Here is a 20,487-nt window from a genome sequence, read left to right as displayed (position 1 = left end):
ATATAGAACTACATTAAGAATTAACTTCACAGTTGATGTCTGTTTCTTTATGTTAAAGAACATGATTTTAATCATTCTAACTCCAAGGATAATATGATTTATTTGGTTTTCTTTTTAATTTAATTCCGGATTTTTACCCGATTTTGTTTTTTTATTAGTCACCGGAACTGCGGGAAAACCAAACCAAAACAATTCAACGTGCAAACTGCCAAAAGAATACATATTACCAGTTCACTGGCAATTGCAAATTGATTCAAAATTGAAAATGGTATAAGTTTCGTATGAAAACTTTTAATTTATAAGTTTTATAAGTGTTAAACTTGTGCTGTTGTTGAACCTATTTCTAAGCTCTGTCTAAGCCTAAGGGCTATAAAAAAGATAGGCATGATGATGATATTGAAGTGTTATAATTTTTAGCCTGTCTCGCTAAGCTCTACGGTTACCCTAGGGGTTAATGGAGCTATGCTTAGTGTAAGATTGCCCTTACCTTCCTACTAGGTGTCGGTCTCAGCTAACCTTGTCAGGTCTCAGATTTCAGGCGCCTTGCCTTGCTCGCTTCGCAGTAAGACAGGGATGCACTCCAAGTAGTAGCTTGAAGTACTCAATTGTTACCCTTGTGTCATGTGTCCCTTTAGATCCCTCAGTGATGAACCAGTACCTGTTACAGGTAGAACTACAGGCCAATTACACTACAGTATATTTTTTAAATTTTTATCAAAAATATCTTAACAAAAATATTTGATATTGAATATACAATAATACAAATGATTGATTGATTTTACTCTGATCTCCAACGGCTGTTTTGCCTGACCTATTTAATATTCCCGTATCAATAACTAGATATTTGCTCATCCAAGATAGACGAGTTGCTTCAATGCTTCTGAAGTTCGGTCGCTGACAGACTGCCTTTGATCCAAATAAATTGGTTGTCAATTTGTTAATTTTTCCTTTATTTTTTCATTTTTATTAGTTTCATCTTTCTGCCACCCTTTATTTTCTCATATTTGAACAGTTTTCACAGTGACCCAAAGATTTCAGCATTATCATCATCACAAACTACATTTTTGTATCATTTTCTATGTGCAAGGGACTGTGAAATTGGGGTAAAAACTTTAATTTGGCAAACAAAGTAAAAAGATCATATCATAGGGAATGTATACGTCCTAAGTTTCAAGTTGACAAAAACTACCTTGACCAAAAACTTGAAGGTTGAAGGACAGACAGACAGACGAACAAACATTCACACAGACTGAAAAAACACAATGCCCCTAAGCAGGGCATAAAAAGTAACTTCAACATGTTTTCAATACAATAAGATTATGTGAAATCGGTAATTTAAAGGAAAAATATGCACTGATCTTTGTCAGTCATTTGCAATCTTAAAGTACCATACAACCATAAGTAGAAATGGACTTGGAGGCACAAAGACATACACATGTTAACATAACAAAATAAGTACACTGATATTCCTGACTTTTAGATAGTCAATTATCTACCCCAGGCCTAAAATAAAATATTGTTTGTTTCCCCAATCCCGACCGACCCTTCAAATTTGGTGCTACTCGAAATTATTTTTTGTCAAAACTAAGTCAAATATTATTTTATTCATTTTGGATTTTCAGGCTTGCCGGATCTTCCGATAATATTTAAGCTTTTTGGACAAATAAAATTATTTCCCTACCTACCTACCCACACCTGGCTTGGCAGGGTCAGAATTGGGGAAACAAACAATATTTTAATTTAGGTCCCAAGTATAGATTGCCATAGCTGTATCTGACTAAACTTTTCACAATTATTGGTTTTTAAAGCTCTAAAACTTTGTATTTCACTTTAAACATGTTAAAAATAACTTTATTCTCCAATTGTTTTATGGAGCGCTGCTGCTGATCATAAATCTCAGCTTCTGTCGTACAATATTATAAGCCTTGTTTGTTTAGGTTTGATGAGGTTTTATTTACAATCATAAATTATCATTTTTTTTGCAGGACAGAGATTTAGCAGCTCGTAGACAACTACACACAACAATATTTGATCATTGTTACTCACCATGTGGAAAGTATATTGCAGCTGCTAATAACTATGGACAGATTGCTGTTTTCAGGTGCAGTAACATTTATAAAAAAGAAGATGTGGTATGATTGCCAATGAAACAACTATCCACAAAAGACCAAAATGACACAAACATTAACCAATATAGGTCACCGTACGGCCTTCAACAATGAGCAAAGCCCATACTACATAGTCAGCTATAAAAAGCCCTGATAAGACAATGTAAAACAATTCAAATGAGAAATATAACAGCCTTATTTATGTAAAAAAATGAACGAAAAACAAATATATATGTAATACATAAACAAATGACAACCACTGAATTACAGGCTCCTGACTTGGTTTATTTTTTAATTCAGAGTAGTCTGCATGGTTTAAAAAGGAATTTATCATACGTTTAGTAGTAAATACAGTAGTTTTGCATATTTGATTCAAGTCCCCTTAAGCTTATAAATAGTAAGGTAGGATGCCTTCTTTTTGCGGATGATCTTTCAATCCTGTCAGAATCAAAAGAGGGTCTACAAAACAGTTTAAATAACGTTAAATTATATTGTAACAAATGGCAACTCTCTTTGAATACAAACAAAACTAAATCCATAATTTTTAGTCAGTCAAAACATAAAAGTGAAACATCACATATTTACTATGAGAATAAAGCCATAGAGAGTGTAACAGAATATTCATTTTTGGGAATATTGATAAAATGTAATGGAAATTTATCACAAAGTACTTTAGAGCTGACAAAAAAAGCAAAAAAAGTGTTTTTTTGCAATAAAATCATATACTAAATCATTGAATAATCTACCTATAAAAGTAGCAAATAATCTTTTTGATTCTTTAGTTCACATAGTTGTTTCACTGACCCCTGCACACCCTCTTAACTTAATTTGGGAAAAATTGATTGACCATTAGGGATATATGTAAAATCGATTTTAGATTAACAAAACTTGCAGAAATTTTTACCCCCCACCCCCAAACTATTTGATTTAAGTTTTTTTTTATCCTACATCGATCTTTTGATGTCGTCCCTTAATTTTAAACAGTTGTCAAACGAAATTTCGTTATAATATTATTATTGTTACATGTTCATGCTATTTTTTTTAATGTGTTTAACTAAAAGGCTGACTTTAAACTCTTTGTTTTTTTCTAAAAATAGTTTATTTTCAACAACATTTATTATTTTATTTAAATTATTGGATATTTATATAGACCCTTTCAACACTTTTACTTCTTTGTAATTTTTTATGCAAAAGCTATAATGTCAATTTATCTTGTATTAAAATGGGATGTTTTTGATATTTATGATTATTTTAAAGTTTGTCAGCAGCTTTAGCACCAGAAGCTTCAGAAGCTACATGGAAACCAGTCTTTATATTTGAAGGTAAGAAATCAGATAAAAAATAGGGGACCAGTCTTTATGTTTATAAAAGGATGAAAATAGCTTAAAACAAGTAATAATATATATTGAATGATATGGTTGAATAATTAATTTAATGCATTAATAGTTGATTATGTCTTTTTTTTTAAACAGTGTTATATATCTTTCTATGTTTTTGTGATTTGTTCCCTTGGACATCCTTTCTTACATTTGTTTGTACGTAAATAAAACCCATTTTCATTCTCTAACTTTAATTGTGGCAACCAAATGTTATGAAACTTCTACACAATGCTTATCCACAAAACACAGCTCAAGTAAGAATTTTTGTTGCATCACTTTTACCGTTCTTGAGTTATTCACTTTATAACGTTACATGCAAGTCGGTGCATCATATTTGTCCAATGGACACAAACATTCCAAATTCAATATTAAATTCTGTCAATTTAGAAATGTGGTATTCAAATATTGATACTTTTTGTTGACTTTTAATTATTTTTTGTTTTGCTTTATTGGATTGTTGGGTTTCTGCCACATTAAATTTCACCTGACATCTGCTTGTATTTGTAGTTTATCTTTGATTTCAGCCTCAGAAGATGGAGCTATTTTTACCTTAGCATCTACAGACACTTTATTGATAAGGTAGGTGATACAGGGATTTAATCTAAGCTTAGAGGTTTGCATTGTTGGTTCCTAAGCATTGGTCATTATTTTTTCTAGTAGATGGCAGCACTTTTTGTCAAGACTTTCTAACAAGAAAATTTGAAAATACTGATAGTAAAAGAAGCAAATAGTACCAGTAATCTTTGTCTATGAACTGGATGAATGGGATCAACGTTTGAAATGAATGAATTTTATTAAAATGTCCTTTTCTACTATTTAAACAATGATACATGTATTTGTATAACATTTGTATGCATTGCTGCTTTGCTGTTCAACTATATTTACAGTATAACTAATCGCCGTTTTTGAATATGAAAAAAATAATACAACACGTGATCAAACGACGCATGGATTAAACGAGTGCGCAGCACGAGTTAAATCCATAGCGGCTTTCGGTCACAAGTTGTCTTATTTTTTATATTCAAATACGGCGATTAGTTATACTTTTTATTACATTGTCAAATTGCTTTTTTTTTTATGAAATTAATGTACAAAATGTAAGGAACTTTATGTTTTTCCTACGCATGTTTTGTAGGACGTTATCAACGTCTTGACAACGCCTATTGTTGTATGACGTCAGAGAGTGAAATAACCACGTTTATTTCACATGTGAAACTATCGGTTTTTATCTAACTGGGAAATCAATGTAATTCATTGCAACCAATGTAATAATAAGATATACTATGGATATCATTGGAAACTACATCAATCTCCTAGAGCTAACAAGGTCTTTGGTCAATACAATAAAGTCACTAGTCAATATGCAGAAAGGGTTTTCAGTGAAATTGTTTGCCTTAAATTAATGGAGAATAAAGGCTTTTTCCCCTGTAGAAGAATCCCAATTTGAAAAAAAATGGCTTTAAATTATTCTCAAACAGTGCAGTCTCAGTAGTAATTGTGCATAAATACAAACTGAAAAACACTCATTATAACAATTGTCTTGCTCAAATGACTATATGTGGACATTTGAGGGTTTATTTATGTATCATCACTCACAAAATGGAGTCTTATTTTAAAGCAGGGTTTGACTCTTGAAAATGGGTCTGTAAATTGAAGTTTCAGTCAAATTCATGGTTTATTTTAAATTTCCTAATTTGATGAAAATGACTCATATTATCCTCAAAAAGAGGGTACAGGTAGTTTTGAAATAAGCCAACAATATCACTGGTTTTAAATTACTTGTGCATCATATTCTCTAAGAAAATTCAGTCCTAAAAAATGATTTGGAAAACCCAAAAGGTCCAGCTGTCCTTTTAAGAAAGACAATCATATATTCACAATGTATGATAGAAGGAGAATGTGATAAACATCAGCAAGGGAGCAAAACAAGTTAGCTATTGCTAGTTAGGAATATTTGTATTGATAATATGTTTTTCTATTACTTTCAGTGGAGGAAATGGTCCAATAAAGGCTTGGAAATGGGCTGATATCTTAAGTAAGGTAAGTACATTTGATATTATTGGTAAAAAAGGGCACCAAAATACTTAAATCTGCTATCTTATGAATGATATTTACAGATGCTGCAAATTTTCTCAGTAGAAAAGTGCTACCTTTTCTGAAGAAAAAAATCAGCCTTTCTTGATAGATATGTCATTTTATTAAGTCTTCCCCAAATTCATAATAAGTTTTGGGATACCATTTTTCATTAATTCCTTGGTTAGGGTGAAATAAAATTGAGAATGGAAATGGGGAATATGTCAAAGAGACAATGGAACAGACAACCGCAGAAGGTCAACTACAGGTCTTCAATGCAGCCAGAAAACATGTGTCCTTCAGCTGGCCCCTTAACAAATATGTGATAACTAGATATCATTGAGATGGGAGCCATCTCTGTTGGTCCCGCTGTCAATAGCGTGGGGTAAATAAGTTGTATGGATAATCTGATATGAAGCATTATTTGAAGTTATTATATAGTCTCATGTGTGATTTTAATCTAAGATTTTAAGTTAAAACTGATAAATATTCTCAACTTACTTTCATAGTATAATAGTGATATGACTGCATGATGTGAACTCATTGTTGACTACTCTAAGGTGACTTCTGGATATATAGATTGATGTTTATACAATATGTTTAAAGGTGCTGCCCAATTGATATTTGTCACATATTTTTAGAATTATTCCTTCAATATATTATGACCCACCAAGTATAAAGTATGAAATATTAACGGTTCTCGAGAGGTAGAGCGGACACAATATGTTAAGAACAACGAACAGATGGACAGACCCACAGACTAACCTTAGACCTAGGATGCATACATTATGACACATTCTCTGGTGTTGGTTAATATATATGTTGAGTTGAAAATGTTTGTCAGGTATAAAGTATGAAATAATAACAGCTGTCCTCTCAAAATATAGTGTGGATCAAATTTGTTAGCGATGGACAGACCAACAGACAGACAGACCTTTGACCTAGGAAGTTGTACATACATCATGACACGCCCTCTGGTGGTGGTTAAAATGGATGTCAAGTATAAACTTTGAAATCATAATGGTTATCTAGATATGGAGCGAACACAATCTTCACCACAGGACACAGGGTTGTCAACTGAAACCAAAGTTTTTGACCTTGACCTTTGACCTAGGAAGTTGTACATACATCATGACACGCCCTCTGGTGGTTGTTAAAATGGATGTCAAGTATAAACTTTGAAATCATAATGGTTATCTAGATATGGAGCGGACACGATCTTCACCACAGGACACAGGGTTGTCAACTGAAACCAAAGTTTTTGACCTGGACCTTTGACCTAGGAAGTTGTACATACAACATGACACACCCTCTGTTGTTGGTTAATAATCATGTTAAGTATTAAGTATGAAATCATAATGGTTCTCTAGAAATGGAGCGGACACGAAAGTGTTACGACAGACCGACGGACGGACGAACAGACTGGTCACTATAGGGTGACCCGCCTAAAGGAGGGGCAAGGCGGTGCCCTAATGAACGCCATACTGAACTCCAAATTGTATTCAAGAAACTCAAATTAAAAGTAATACAACACTTACAAAGGCCAGAGGCTCCTGACTTGGGACAAGCGCAAAAATGTGAAAGGGTTAAAGCATTTAAATAGTCTATAAAAACAGATTTATGGCGATATATATAGTTACTTTGAAAGGAACAAATTATCAAACAACAAAATTTAGAGGCATACAAATAACAATTTTGCTCTTAACTAAAATTAAAATTTTTCAATTAGGTTGTATGCAGACTTTTAAAATAGTCAAATAACAAAATTAGATTTTTTACAAAAGTGCAAGATTTCCTCAATCCACCAAAAATTGGTAAATAAATGAATCCACAGTATGAAAATTGATACAAGTGAAAATAAATCCCAAGTATTGCATGCATATAGTCCCTATTGTATACCTCCCCTTGACTCCATACATTTGTACATTTGTTTGTACCCAACACTTTCACTAAAATTAATTTGGCTCGTTTAAATTTCATAAAATTTTAACAAAGTATTTACTTTGACCCTTTGACAAAAATAAAAAAATTCAAACAATTTTAACCAACCTTTGTCAGACAAAATACACTGGTTATATAGCAGTTTATCAATCACTTATTTTGATCATTGAGAAGCTTAATATTCCCTTAAGACACAATATAATTAAAACGTTAACTGATTTTACAGAGTTATCTTCCTGTAGTGTTAGGTACCACCTTAAATAAAGGTGTTGATGCTTACCCTTCCCATGTCAGGTTCATCCAAGATAGTGATTCAGCACCATACATTTTGTATTTTTCATATTGAATGTTTGAAGACAGAATGCTATTTATGAAATTCCCTTAAAAGCTTTGTCTATATTTGAGGGACCCTTAAACATGTGATGGAGAGTTGTCTCATTGGCACTCACACCACATCTTCCTATATCTATTAAAGGCATTTCTATTTAGGAAAAAGTTATGATAAACCAATATACAACAATATACAATGAAATTAGTGAAAATTTGTATATTTGATATATGTTGTTATTTTGTTATTTACAGTCCCCAAGAGTGGTGTGGTCCTTAAATATTCCTAAAAAGTGAGTATGAAATACATGTAGAAAATTGGTTGTACGGTTATTGCACCAATATTGGTAGAAACTAGATCTTTAATGGAAAATATTGAAAATGGATGCAATATTGCTGAATCTTACACTCTAAATATTTGTTCCAAATAACCATTTGTTAACAGGGAAATTACTTTGCTTTACAATAAATATATATATACATGTTATATGAATTTGAGACATGTTAGATACATAACAAGCTTTACAAAAATCAAGGTATGGTCTTCAATGTTGAAAGTATTTTTGCATAAAAAATTAACTCACATGCACTGACGATTTTTATTGTATAAAAATAACAATTAATCTATAACTGTCAGAAAAAGCAGATGTTTGATCTAAATTGATCAAATAGCATCTTTTGTTGAGGTTAACATTATAAATATTAGACAAATCTATAAATCATTATAAAACAAAATTTACTAGATAGAATTATTGACTTTTTCTGCTTCATGTTCATATAATTTCAATGTATATAATTATATAAAACATAAAGCTTGTATTTCCTGGAATACTCCGAATAGCAAATGATTAGTTGCAAAATGAAAATATATTATTTCAGATCTTTCTAAATAAAATGATTAATTTAGATGTGTTTTTATATGTTATATAGTGTTGACAGTTTATCTGATCATGTTCTTTGTTTCCTGGTTTTGAAGACAGTACATAAGGTTTCATTATAAATGAATTTTGAGAAAAATATTAAAATTTTGAAATTATATGTATAAAAAAAAGGGCAAGATCAGAGCTTTTCATTGTAAAATTGTGTTTTTAAGAAGTATTTAAGCTATATCATTGATTTGATTTTATGTATGTTGTTGCATTATGATTCATGTAATTTAAAATCGGATATTTCAATTCCAAATAGACACAGAAACTCAAATCAAATAATGTTCATGTATAATATAATTACTTGCTTTGTTTATTGCAATATCTATGTATTCTCAGTCCTTATCAATTATTTGACTTTTCGTATGAACGAAAAGATTTAAATCATTTTTATAATTTCTTTAATTTTATTACAGAGGTCCATTTTCACAGCCTGAAATTAACTCCATAGTCCTTAATACAGAGGTAGGGTATAACCATTTTGTTCCTAGTCTGTTCTGTGTTAAACGAATTTTCAATCTTAGTCTAAAGACTATTGAAGTCAAAGTTGCTTTATTTGTAAACAGAAATCAATTAACAGTTCACATTTACCTGTAATGTATATACCTACTCACAGAGTCTTGTGTTATATACACCTGATCTCTAGTTGGAAATCTGTGTTGCTTGAACTATGGACGTCATACAACAATCACTTTTCCCTTGTGGTGTCAAATATTTTGTGTTATGATGTCAAAATTTTACAGGAACCTTTGTGATGTCCAGAAATGGCACTGTATCACTTAGGCATGGAGCTAAGACACCCCCTCCCCATTTGGCAGGTGATTTCAACTATTTTTTAATCTTAATTGACTTCTGGTAAAATTGCCAGTCTTCCTGCTGAAGTTAGTAGTTCTATCTGGGCACTCTAACTCCACCCACCAATTAGAATTCCCCGTAATATCGCCAATTCTGCTGAAAGTAGTGTAAACCCCAAAAAATCAAACAATAATAGAATGAATGTTAAACTGCAATAATTTAATTTTGGATGTAACACGTCTTCTGATTGGCTGACGTTATTTTGTTATGAGCCCATAGATATAATTTATTCATGTAACCGTGACACCATCAATGTTTTTTCATAGTTTTCTACGGTCTAAAATGAATTTAGATATAAATTATAAGAAATGACTGTAATATTTTTTCTGTCTATTCGAAATAACATAGAAATATGGTGCACACTGTTAAATAACCCGCTACACACGTTATTCAGTGTGCACCAAATTTTTTATTGTTATTTCTTCATAGACAGAGGGGGATAGGAGGGGTCCTGATCCCGATATCCTGGACTTTAAAAAACTTAATCCTGAGGTCCAGATTGAAAGTAAATAAAGTAAATTCCGATGTCCTGAAATCCCGAGCTTAAAAACACCTGGTCCTGAAGTCCAGATAAAGTTCCTATCCCCCCTCTCTATTTGAAAAGAAGAAAAAAGATAAATATTTGTTCTGTGAATAAAAATACAAACTATCTAGATACAGTATCTGTTGTTTGAGTGTTGTAAATACAAAAATGTACAATGTTATGAATAAACTTTTTTTATTTCTCAGGAAGACAAATCTGAAGTGTTTGCTGCATGTGGTGACAATAACATTTATGTGTGGGACCTTGAATCTGGTCAACAAAAGGTAATATATTTTAATGTAGTCTAATTCCTGTACTTACTAAAAAATAACCTCTCTGTGATAGTCTCTGTTTCACTTCCCATATAAAAATTAACACTGTTTGATATAGTCTGGTTCACTCCATAGAATATTGAAAAAAATCACGTTAAGGTGGTACCTGACTCTTTGACTAAAATTAATTTGGCTCGTTCAATTTTCATAAAAATTTTCCAAAGTATTTACTTTGACCCTTTAACAAAAATGTAAAAATTTCAAAATATTTGAACCAACTTTGTCAGAAAAATTACGCTGGTTATATAGCAGTTTGACAAACACCAATTTTGATCATTGAGAAGCTTAATATTCCCTTTACAACACAATGTATTAAAACCTTTAGCTGACTTTACAGAGTTATCTCCCTGTAATGTTAGGTACCACTTAAGGGCCAATTACTACCTCAATTTAAAATGAAGTATATAAAACATTATTGATGATTCAAACTACCCTTAGGCAAGAATTATGACAAAACTAAAAATACCCTAATGAATGTCATATTGTACAATTAAACAATACTGTCTCCTTGTGGCTTTTAGTTCTATTTTTAGAATCATAGTTGCCTATTATTTTCTATTTTTGAGAGAGAATCAAGTTGATTTATTTTGTACATGGTAATTAATGAGACTATGACACTATCATTTCAGATAACATTAAGTGGACATGACAACTATGTACACAGTTTAGCTGTGAAGAATGGAAACACATGTGCTTCAGCTTCAGAAGATGGTACAGTCAAAATATGGGGTAAATACATGATGTAAATAAATATAAAAAAAGAAGATGTGGTATGTTTGCCATGAGACCAAACAAGAGATCAAAAGACACAGACATTAACAACTATAGCCTTAAGGTCATTGTACGGCCTTCAACAATAAGTATAGCCAATACTGCAGAGTCATGTCAGCTATGAAAGGCCCTGAAATACTAAAAGGTTTTATTGAACATTGAGTACTGTTTCCACATAGACAATGTTCAGCACATAATTATTCAATAAAAAGAAGGTTTCTCAATAATTCATACAAACCAAGAGAAAAACCTGAGGGAATCACATGAAACTCTGACAAAGTAGTAGGTCCAGTGAGACCCCTTTTTGGCCCCAAAATATAGCAGTTTTACAAAATTGTTAAAATGTAAACTTTTAGTTATTTTTTGGACAGAAAAGCTTCTGCTACATAAATATGGACTGTTTTTGACGATATAATGCACATATATTTGGTAATAGCACCACTAAGTCATGCTAAATTACTGAAATCTTCATAATTCTTGCATTTTAGTTAAATTTTAGACAGTTTTCGTGCAATACAAAAGTGGCCGCATTCGTGTTCATCCTTTATATTGAAAGGTAAGTTGTATTTTATGATAATATACAACATATATAAAGGTTGAGGATGAACACGGATGCGGCCACTTTCATTTTTGACAAAAAACAATCGAAAAGTGACATTTTTCAGCGTATTTGGTAGATTTTTCATATTTTAGCTTGAATCGTTACGTTTTTTATGACAAAATCGGTTAAATTTTTTTCACATAAACTAATTGATTCCAATAAAATAGACACTTAAGTGTTTAAAAAGTGGTCAAAATCTTTTGTCAGATGAACCTGAAATTTGAGGCCAAAATCGGCCCTTACCGGACCTACTCCTTTAGTGCTGTAGGGAGATTAGAAAAATTGGCATGTGCATGATGCCCCTACACATAATAGATGATAGAAAACGCTATTAACATTAATAATAGATAGATAAGAAGATGCTTTATAAGTGCCAATGAGAGAAATATAGATTCTTACTCTGCAACAAGTGTATTACGATATTTCTCCACTCCAGACCAGGGCTTCTAAAATTTTTCTGAGCCAGCCGGACATTTTATATCTGATCCGAATTTTAATTCATAAGACAAAAGTCACAAAAGGCAATTATGGTAATCAGATGGCCATCCCAATGATTGACATCAAATTAAAATCGATATTTAACTTTACTTTGATATGAATTTGATGTTCTGACATAAACTGTTAAAATTGGCATTGCATCATTCAAAGTGTGCACATCAGCGTGCTCATATCTGCATTAGACTCTTTATTTGTGCAAAATGAAGTTGTCTAGAACTTTACTTTCGTTTTTAAAGTCACATTTTTCAAAACCGGATGTTGACTTGACAATGGTAAAACATGAACTCAGTAGTTCTATGTTAACAGATACGTAAAATCCGTGTACGTTAACATAGAACTACTGAGCGAAGAAGCTCTTTCTACGTTATTTCTTCAACAAAATACTTGAAATGAACGTTAGATACAGGTATCAATGATACTTTTAGAATTTTTGAAGTAATGTAGGATGCATAATTGAATTTCCCACCTGTGCACATGTGCACACGTGTTCTTGTTCATACAACGTAGTGCTGACGATTTTTCATTTAAAACCTTTTTAAATGATTTATCAAATCATGTTTATAAATGTATTTATTATATATTTTAAATGAATTAGATACAAGCTGCTGAAATGTACGAAAATAATTGTGAATTTTTTTATACGATGTCCGGTACTGAAAATAGTTTACCTGCCACCTGAACAGGTAGTTTTCAGCTGTCCAACAACTAATTAGCCTTGATTAAAATTAGAAAGTATTTAAGTAGGGGTTGTTTTGATAGTAATTAATCATCATGTCACTTTTATGACCGGAAATGTATAGCTGTTAAAGGCAAAATGTTGGGTCAAAAAGATCGTGAATTTATATGTTAAAATGACCGAAAAAGCCTTTGAAACTAAAAAGTATATGACCGTTTCATGCTTTGCCCAGCCGGTCTTTTACCGGACATTATACAAATGACCGGCATATATGACCGTTTTGGAAGCCTTGCTCCAGACAGTTAAATTTAATTATTAAAAGCGCGAGGGTTGCCGAGTTATAGTGTCGGAATCTGTTTCTCTAATGCTTTTTATCTTTCTTTTTCTAAGATTTTCAGAAACTTGTGTTCTTTATATGCGACGTCGTCAGGCATTGTCGCTTTTTTTCATGACGTCACAATAGGAAAATTCAGAAGTAAACAAAACATTTAGATGTCATAATCAAATTTCGACTAATCATTTGCTGAGAACAGATTTTTCACTAGTGAGGAGAATTATTTTTCTCACACTGCTCAGGAAATGTATGAATAGTACAAAAATTAGAGAAGTCGCAATCCTGTTTATGTAATATGAAATTGTTCCATTGTATGTTTTTATTTCAGATACAAGGAGCCCCAGTGATGCTGTGCATAGTATAGAACCATATAAAAATGAGGTATTCAGAGGACTATATAAATAAATAAAATTTTAAATGTGTCAAATTGGTACCCACAAAAAATAAATGGATCAGAAGTATGTAGGCTGGTATTTCGTCATATCTTTCTATTTTTTTAACAAGAAAATTTGACTGATTGATTGTTGATGACACTACATCCAATGGGAAGTAGAAATTGCATGTTGAGGATAACATCTCTAAAGAACATGCCACATTTCTTCATTATAAAATTATATGAAGGCTTTTATAATCAATAATTGAATTGCTTTTTTAAAAAAAATTCTTGAAATAAAAGCTGACTGCCATAATATAGCTCAAAGTGATTTTAAAATGACAGTATGCATGTGCAATTTGTTTTAAATAATTTTAGTGTTTCAAAGTATTGGGGGATGTGTTATTATTAATAAGATATAAAAGAAAGGAAACTTAAAAATCCGATAAACACTTAATAATGACAATGAATAACTGGTGTTTAATCACTTTCATTAAGGTGTTCATAATTCTTGAAAACACACACAGAAATACTTTCCCTCATATGTGACAAATAATTAAGACCAATTATTTCTGAAGAAAAACGATGAATGTACTAAATTATAGATTTTAACCATACCATAGCATAACAGACATCTGTCGTATTGTCACAGGTAACAAGAGCATGTAATCACTTAGATTCAATACAAACAGCTGATGAAAGTTTCGTAATTTTAATCTATATTTGTATTTTAGTTGTGTGCAAGACCTAAATTTGGTAAATGGTTAGGATGCGTTGCCATGGATACAACAGATGATTGGCTGGTAAGATAAATACAGTTTATATGTTATTCAGTCTTATAGCAGCTTGTCAATTCAATTTGTATTAAAAAAGATTAAGGTCATATTTCAGTAGGTGTTTTTATTGGCCATAAGTCAAATTACCTGATTTTATCACATGCTTATATTAAAGCAACCCAAGAATAGAATTATTTGCTCTACTTACCAAATTAACCATCAGTTTTAACACATTGTTTAGGCCACACCAATTTAATTTCTTGTTCTACGGATTTTTGGACTTCAAAAATTGGGGCGAGCGAGCGATTTGAAAATTTTAATAAAAATATATTTAATTTGCAAATTTTTGAGGCGAAGCTTAAAAAGTAGAGGCGAGCGATTATAATTTTTTTTTGTAAACATAAAATAGTAGGTTTTGACTATATTAAAACTTGATTTATCACTTGTACCTTGACATTTCTTTAATTTATGAAATATTTTTTCCCTGTTCATGCTGTTCAACAAGAAATAATTGAATAATTAAATCTGGTCTATGTATGTGTGACTGACAATGAGACAATTCTTCATCCAAGTCATAATCAGGTTCAGAACAACCCCTTAATGTTATGAATATCCCTTTTATGAGGGGTCATTATATAAGTTATAATATATTTTTTTTGTAAAAACACTTTAAGTACAAAAGGGCTAAAATTTCCCCAAAGAACTATAATATTTGGTATTAAATGGTCAAAACGTGCCCAAGAATTTTGTAATATTCCTGGACTTTAACCATGTTAACACATTTACTTTAACAGTTTAATATTATTCAAAATATGTGGACCCATCCCTCTTTTAGAAAAGTTGTTTAAAATATAATGTATTTCTCCTCTTTTTGAGTAAAACATTCTAAGTTGTCAAAGGTTTTGTATAGTAGCACTATACAAATCCTTAGTATTTCTATTTTCTTTTCTACTTCAGTAAACATGGTAAAATGACCCCTTCAAGGCCCCTTGTCTGAGGGAAGGTTGTTCCCAACCTGATAATAACAAACATATGTCAAAGTACGGCTTTTTACACAGAGCTTTTATCCCGACCAATCAGCAACCTTTAAGGGACCACAACTTAGTTTTGTACACAATTCGAACAGGAAAACCAACGATCTAATTTATATTTCCAAACGGTAAAATACCAATGAACCACATCAACAAACGATAACGGCTGAACGACAGGTCCTTGAATAAACCTGGACAGGTGCACAAACCTGCAGCGGGTATGATCGTCACCATACATTATAATTGCAGTTGAAGGCAAATCCTTCAGAAGTTCTTTGTACTTTATTTTAACAACGAACATTTTTTATAGGGAATACAAGTTAGGGGGAAAGAAACTAACGTTTTGTTCTGTACTGGTATTTCCGGTTATATCTGAGCACTCCAGGTGAAATAAATTGGTTTCATGCTGAAACAAATATTCTCGCAGATATTTACAGTGTTGTGGGGGTACTGATAGGTTTAAAATCGTTATATAAAGGCTAGACTGAGATTTTATAAACAAATGTTGCGATCTTTTTATAATATTTACAAAAAAACGGTGCGGGAAATGGACATGATTTCATTTCCGGATGCGGGAAGCGGGAATATAATAAAAATAAAAAAATTCTGTTTTGAAAAAAATAAGTGCGGGCGGGTCCGTTGAACAAGGAATCAAATTGGTGTGGCCTTATTTAACTTTCCAAAAACGGTTTTTGGATTTTTTATTCAAAATCTCAAATTTTATTTATTTGAAAAATACTTTGTAAAATTTTAATATGAATAATTAATTAATAGAAATATGAAATAATGAACTATTTTATAAATATAATAATTATGAAAATTTGAAGATTCCTATTTTATGAGCTATCAACTAAAAAACTGACACCTTCCAATTTTTAATGCAAATCACTAACACCATATACAACTGATTTCATATGGCCATAATGGGCTTAAATGTGTTCATGCACCTAAACAATGTCTGGGGAAGTTTTGTGTTAAAAGGTTAACTTTAATGTTCAAAATGATTATATGGTATATTTTCTATTTAAAGATCTGTAAATATAAGAATTAAATGCTGTTTTTTGAAAAATGATTCAAAATGATTGCACCTTTTGAAACTTTACAAAACTCATTGTATAAGGAAAGTTTTCTACAAAAAAAATCTTGGCCTCCATTGATGGAAAATATTTATATTTGGTGTGTAACTTGATAATGTTGATTTGTAGTGTACATGTGTATAAGCAATTTCTACATGTGCTTTGCAGTTACTCCCTGTTTACCAATAATATGAAACACAATGTACAACATTGATTGGACAAGCAAAATTTCCGTTAAATTTCTATTGGCTTAAACTGAAGGTAATGATCAGTTATGTTTCAGTTTTCATTTTTCCTTAATAAATTGCATGCAATAATACAGGTCCAGTCACAGTATTGGTCTTTTTAGCATTTCAGAGGAGAAATGGTAAGACATGTTTGCTTATTTTAGGTATGTGGTGGTGGACCCAGTCTATCTTTATGGCATCTACGATCATTGACAGCAACAACTACATTTGATACACCTGGAGCTTGTCAGCAGTGTGTTATGTTCCATGATGATTCAGTAAGACTTTACATAGACAGATTTACTCTAAATATTCATATTTTTCATGTCTGTTTATCCCAGGACTTGGAAACTTGTGTTATTAATCTCAATGGACTTGGAAACTTGTGTTATTAATCTCAATATTCCATTTGCCAATTACTGATTTGACTCTGTTATTACACACTTTTTAAACAAATTACTTCCCTTTGTCAATCGTAGACTGGTTCCATACCGGACAAAAATGGCTTTCGCAAATGCAAAACATGATGAATTGAAAGTGATGTATCAGCGGTTTAACTTATTTTTCATAAAACATAATAATTTCTGATGTCAAAAGTAATTAGCTGACAAACAAATTAATGTAATTAATGTAAAACATTTGAAAACCTTAAAGATTACTCACATTATGCACAGGTAAAGTTGCGGTTTCTGCTAGCTCTCCATTGTAAATAATAATGTATGTCCGTCATAAGGGAGACAACTAAAATAAGGGATCTCTAATTACAGGGTCAATAACGGGAATTGGCAAATAGCCTATTGAGTAGAACAATTTGCTGCAAATTCTTAATGACGAAACAAAAATATAGGGAGTGAGAGTCAACAAATGTAAACATCGCTCTATCTTCAAACTTATTATATCTTATTGTACATGTTATACATGTGCTGAACTGAATATCCATGCTTTTATCCATGCTTTTTTGTCGATTGTTACTAAGATGACAATCGGTTAGCTTCAGCTTCAAAACATAACCATTAATAGCTGCCATATTTTCACAACAGCAGGAATGAAATATTTTTTGACGAATAAATGAAATGGATGTTTAAGTTAATTATATATGCATGCATCATGTGCATCAGTTCAAGAATTGGATTAACAATTTTTTTTCACAAGTCACTTATATTCATATGATTTTAATGGAACAGCCCTTACAAAATGTTATAATTTCTTAATGATAACCTATATTCTGCTACTATTTTCACATGGATTAAAATGTTATATACATGTGTATTTTATATTTACAGATTATTTCAGCAGGATCAAAAGGTTTCATAAATCACTGGTCTGTTAATGGAGAACAGAGGATGAAAGTTCCCTGTACACCCTCATCTGTGTTCAGTCTGTCTTATAATTCTGCATCAAATAATTGCAAGGTAAATATCAAAGTCTTTTTGTGGAGAACAACAAAAAAAGTCAGAAATGGAAGTTCCCTTTAATAAATGTTATACCCACAGCTGTATTTAGTCTATCATCTTTTAATTCTGCATTTAATAAATATCATGGTCCTTAAATGGGAAACAAAAACAGAAATTGGAATTTCCCTTTTATACCCTTTTCTTTGTTCAGTCTGTCATAGGTAGCAATAAACAGTAAGGAAAAAATTTCAAAATTTGCCCTCATAAATTTTACCATCCCCTTTTCATTGCTTTCTTGCAATATTAAGCTTACTGTTTGTGTCCTATGTATGTTATCAGAATCTTCCATAGATTTTATATTCAGTATATAAAATGGTAAAATATAATTTCTTTTTGGTGTATCCATGGCAACAATCTGCATTTATTTGCTATAAAAATATTGCAACAAGGGGGAAAAGTTGTCACATATCTTCCCAAAATTTGATGAAAATCATATGTCTTTCATCTCATTTTTTTTGTAAAATTGCGTCAAAAACTTGAAAAAAATGTTTGTGAACATTACATTAATTTCTGGACCAATGGCCGGTCGAACTATGAAAATACGGAGAGTCAAATAGGAAATAGCCCATAAAACATGTGAATATAATAATATTGATGTTTTTATAAATCATCTTTGAAGGCTTAAGTAGTACTCTGTTGTCTAAAAATGAATTTTAATACCCAATAACACTCATGTTTGAAAAATCCACTTGGGCCAAAATGCGAAACCAATCTACTAACTGTGTATATTGCTACATTATAATTCTGCATCAAATAATTAAAAGGTAAATATATGGGTCTGTTACAGTAATGGAGAACAAAACCACAGAATTGAAGTTCTATATACATCTAGTCTTTGTTCAGTCTGTCTCTCAAATTGTCAATTCTGCATCAAATAATTGCATTTAGTTAGTTGACAGAGCATAGTGGATAGAAGTCTCCTATACACCCTCATCTGAATGTTTCTATTAAATCTTCATTAAACAACTGGGGTGCAATTTACAGCTGACATCCAATCATCAAATTAACTAGTTATCAGGGTCAGTTAGCACTTCACGATTATATCTGGAGCCTGAAATTGGTAACAATTACTGAATAAATCATGCTCATAATTGTTAATGTTTGTGTCATTTTGGTCTTTTGTGGATAGTTGTCTCATTGGCAATCATACCACATCTTCTTTTTTATATCATCTGGTTTGTATCTATGTTATACTGGTTTGTATCTATGTTAAATAAAACAGTTATGTTTGCAGAAGGGTTGTATTTCCCCTTTCCAGTGTCATAGCTTATAATTAGAATGACTAACGATTATGTCAGTGCAATATTAAATATGAAAATTTTATAGTTTACAGACCCTGAATAATTGATGATACTGATTAAGACTTTCAGTTGAAGAGTTATCTTGAAGTATACTCATTAATATGTTTTTTGTTTATTTATTTTTAGGTGCTGAGTGCAACAGGGAACAGTTCTAAATTGGATATATTTACAAACTTTGGTTACAAAGCATTTTCATTTACATTCTCACAAATATAAAATTCGTAATTAAAATTAGAAAAAATTTAGTAACTTCAGCTTGTCCTTTTAGATTTTTTGTTCAGTATACAACAAAGTATATGCATGGGTAAAAAAGCTGCAGATATTTCTATAATGTGGAACAATACCTGAAAAATTACTAAAATCTGACAATTCAAGACCACCAACTCGGGAGCTACAAACTATATATAGCATGTATAGTGTAAAACCATTCAAGAAGCGGTATGGGCTTTGCTCATTGTTGAAGGCTGTACGGTGCCCTATAGTTGTTAATTTCTGTGTCATTTTGGTCTCTTGTGGACAGATGTCTCATTGGCAATCATACCACATCTTCTTTTTTATATTTATGAAAACTAGTTTACAATCTTAAGGGTCAAGGTTCCATAACTCTTAAATGACAAATCCAGTCAATTCTGACATTGTGTTATAATAATATATGTTATTATAAAATACAAATTTGAGTTATCTTAGGAAGTGTGCGCTGAAGGACATTGGTATACCATAATACTTCTCTTCCATGAACATATACAAATGAAAAGAAATTTGATAAGCAAGGAAACACCCTGCAATGTAGATTAGGAATACAAAAAAAATCATCGTTGTATACAGTGTAAAACTTTCACAAAAGTTTCTCTAAACTAAATACCAAAGGATGATGCATTTCCTTCATCAATAGTTTTTGTTAAGTA

At 31.4% G+C, this 20,487-nt stretch overlaps 1 protein-coding gene across 1 annotated transcript; it reads left to right on the top strand.

Moving 5' to 3' along the window:
• The first annotated feature begins 159 nt into the window (after positions 1 to 159).
• Positions 160 to 19,844, top strand: LOC134680792 (THO complex subunit 6 homolog). The gene is made up of 14 exons (XM_063540024.1): positions 160 to 268; positions 1,986 to 2,101; positions 3,366 to 3,430; positions 4,012 to 4,066; positions 5,476 to 5,527; positions 8,084 to 8,121; positions 9,171 to 9,219; positions 10,339 to 10,416; positions 11,094 to 11,193; positions 13,673 to 13,725; positions 14,452 to 14,520; positions 16,992 to 17,105; positions 18,111 to 18,239; positions 19,709 to 19,844. The coding sequence occupies exons 1-14, from the start codon at positions 266 to 268 to the stop codon at positions 19,796 to 19,798; spliced, it is 1,011 nt and encodes a 336-aa protein (XP_063396094.1). The 5' UTR covers positions 160 to 265; the 3' UTR covers positions 19,799 to 19,844.
• The last annotated feature ends 643 nt before the right edge of the window (positions 19,845 to 20,487 follow it).

The sequence above is a fragment of the Mytilus trossulus genome, chromosome 8 (genome assembly GCF_036588685.1).
Source record: "Mytilus trossulus isolate FHL-02 chromosome 8, PNRI_Mtr1.1.1.hap1, whole genome shotgun sequence".
Classification (NCBI taxonomy): domain Eukaryota; kingdom Metazoa; phylum Mollusca; class Bivalvia; order Mytilida; family Mytilidae; genus Mytilus; species Mytilus trossulus.
Note: the sequence above shows the minus strand (reverse complement) of the source record. Positions and strands in the feature narration are given on the sequence as shown.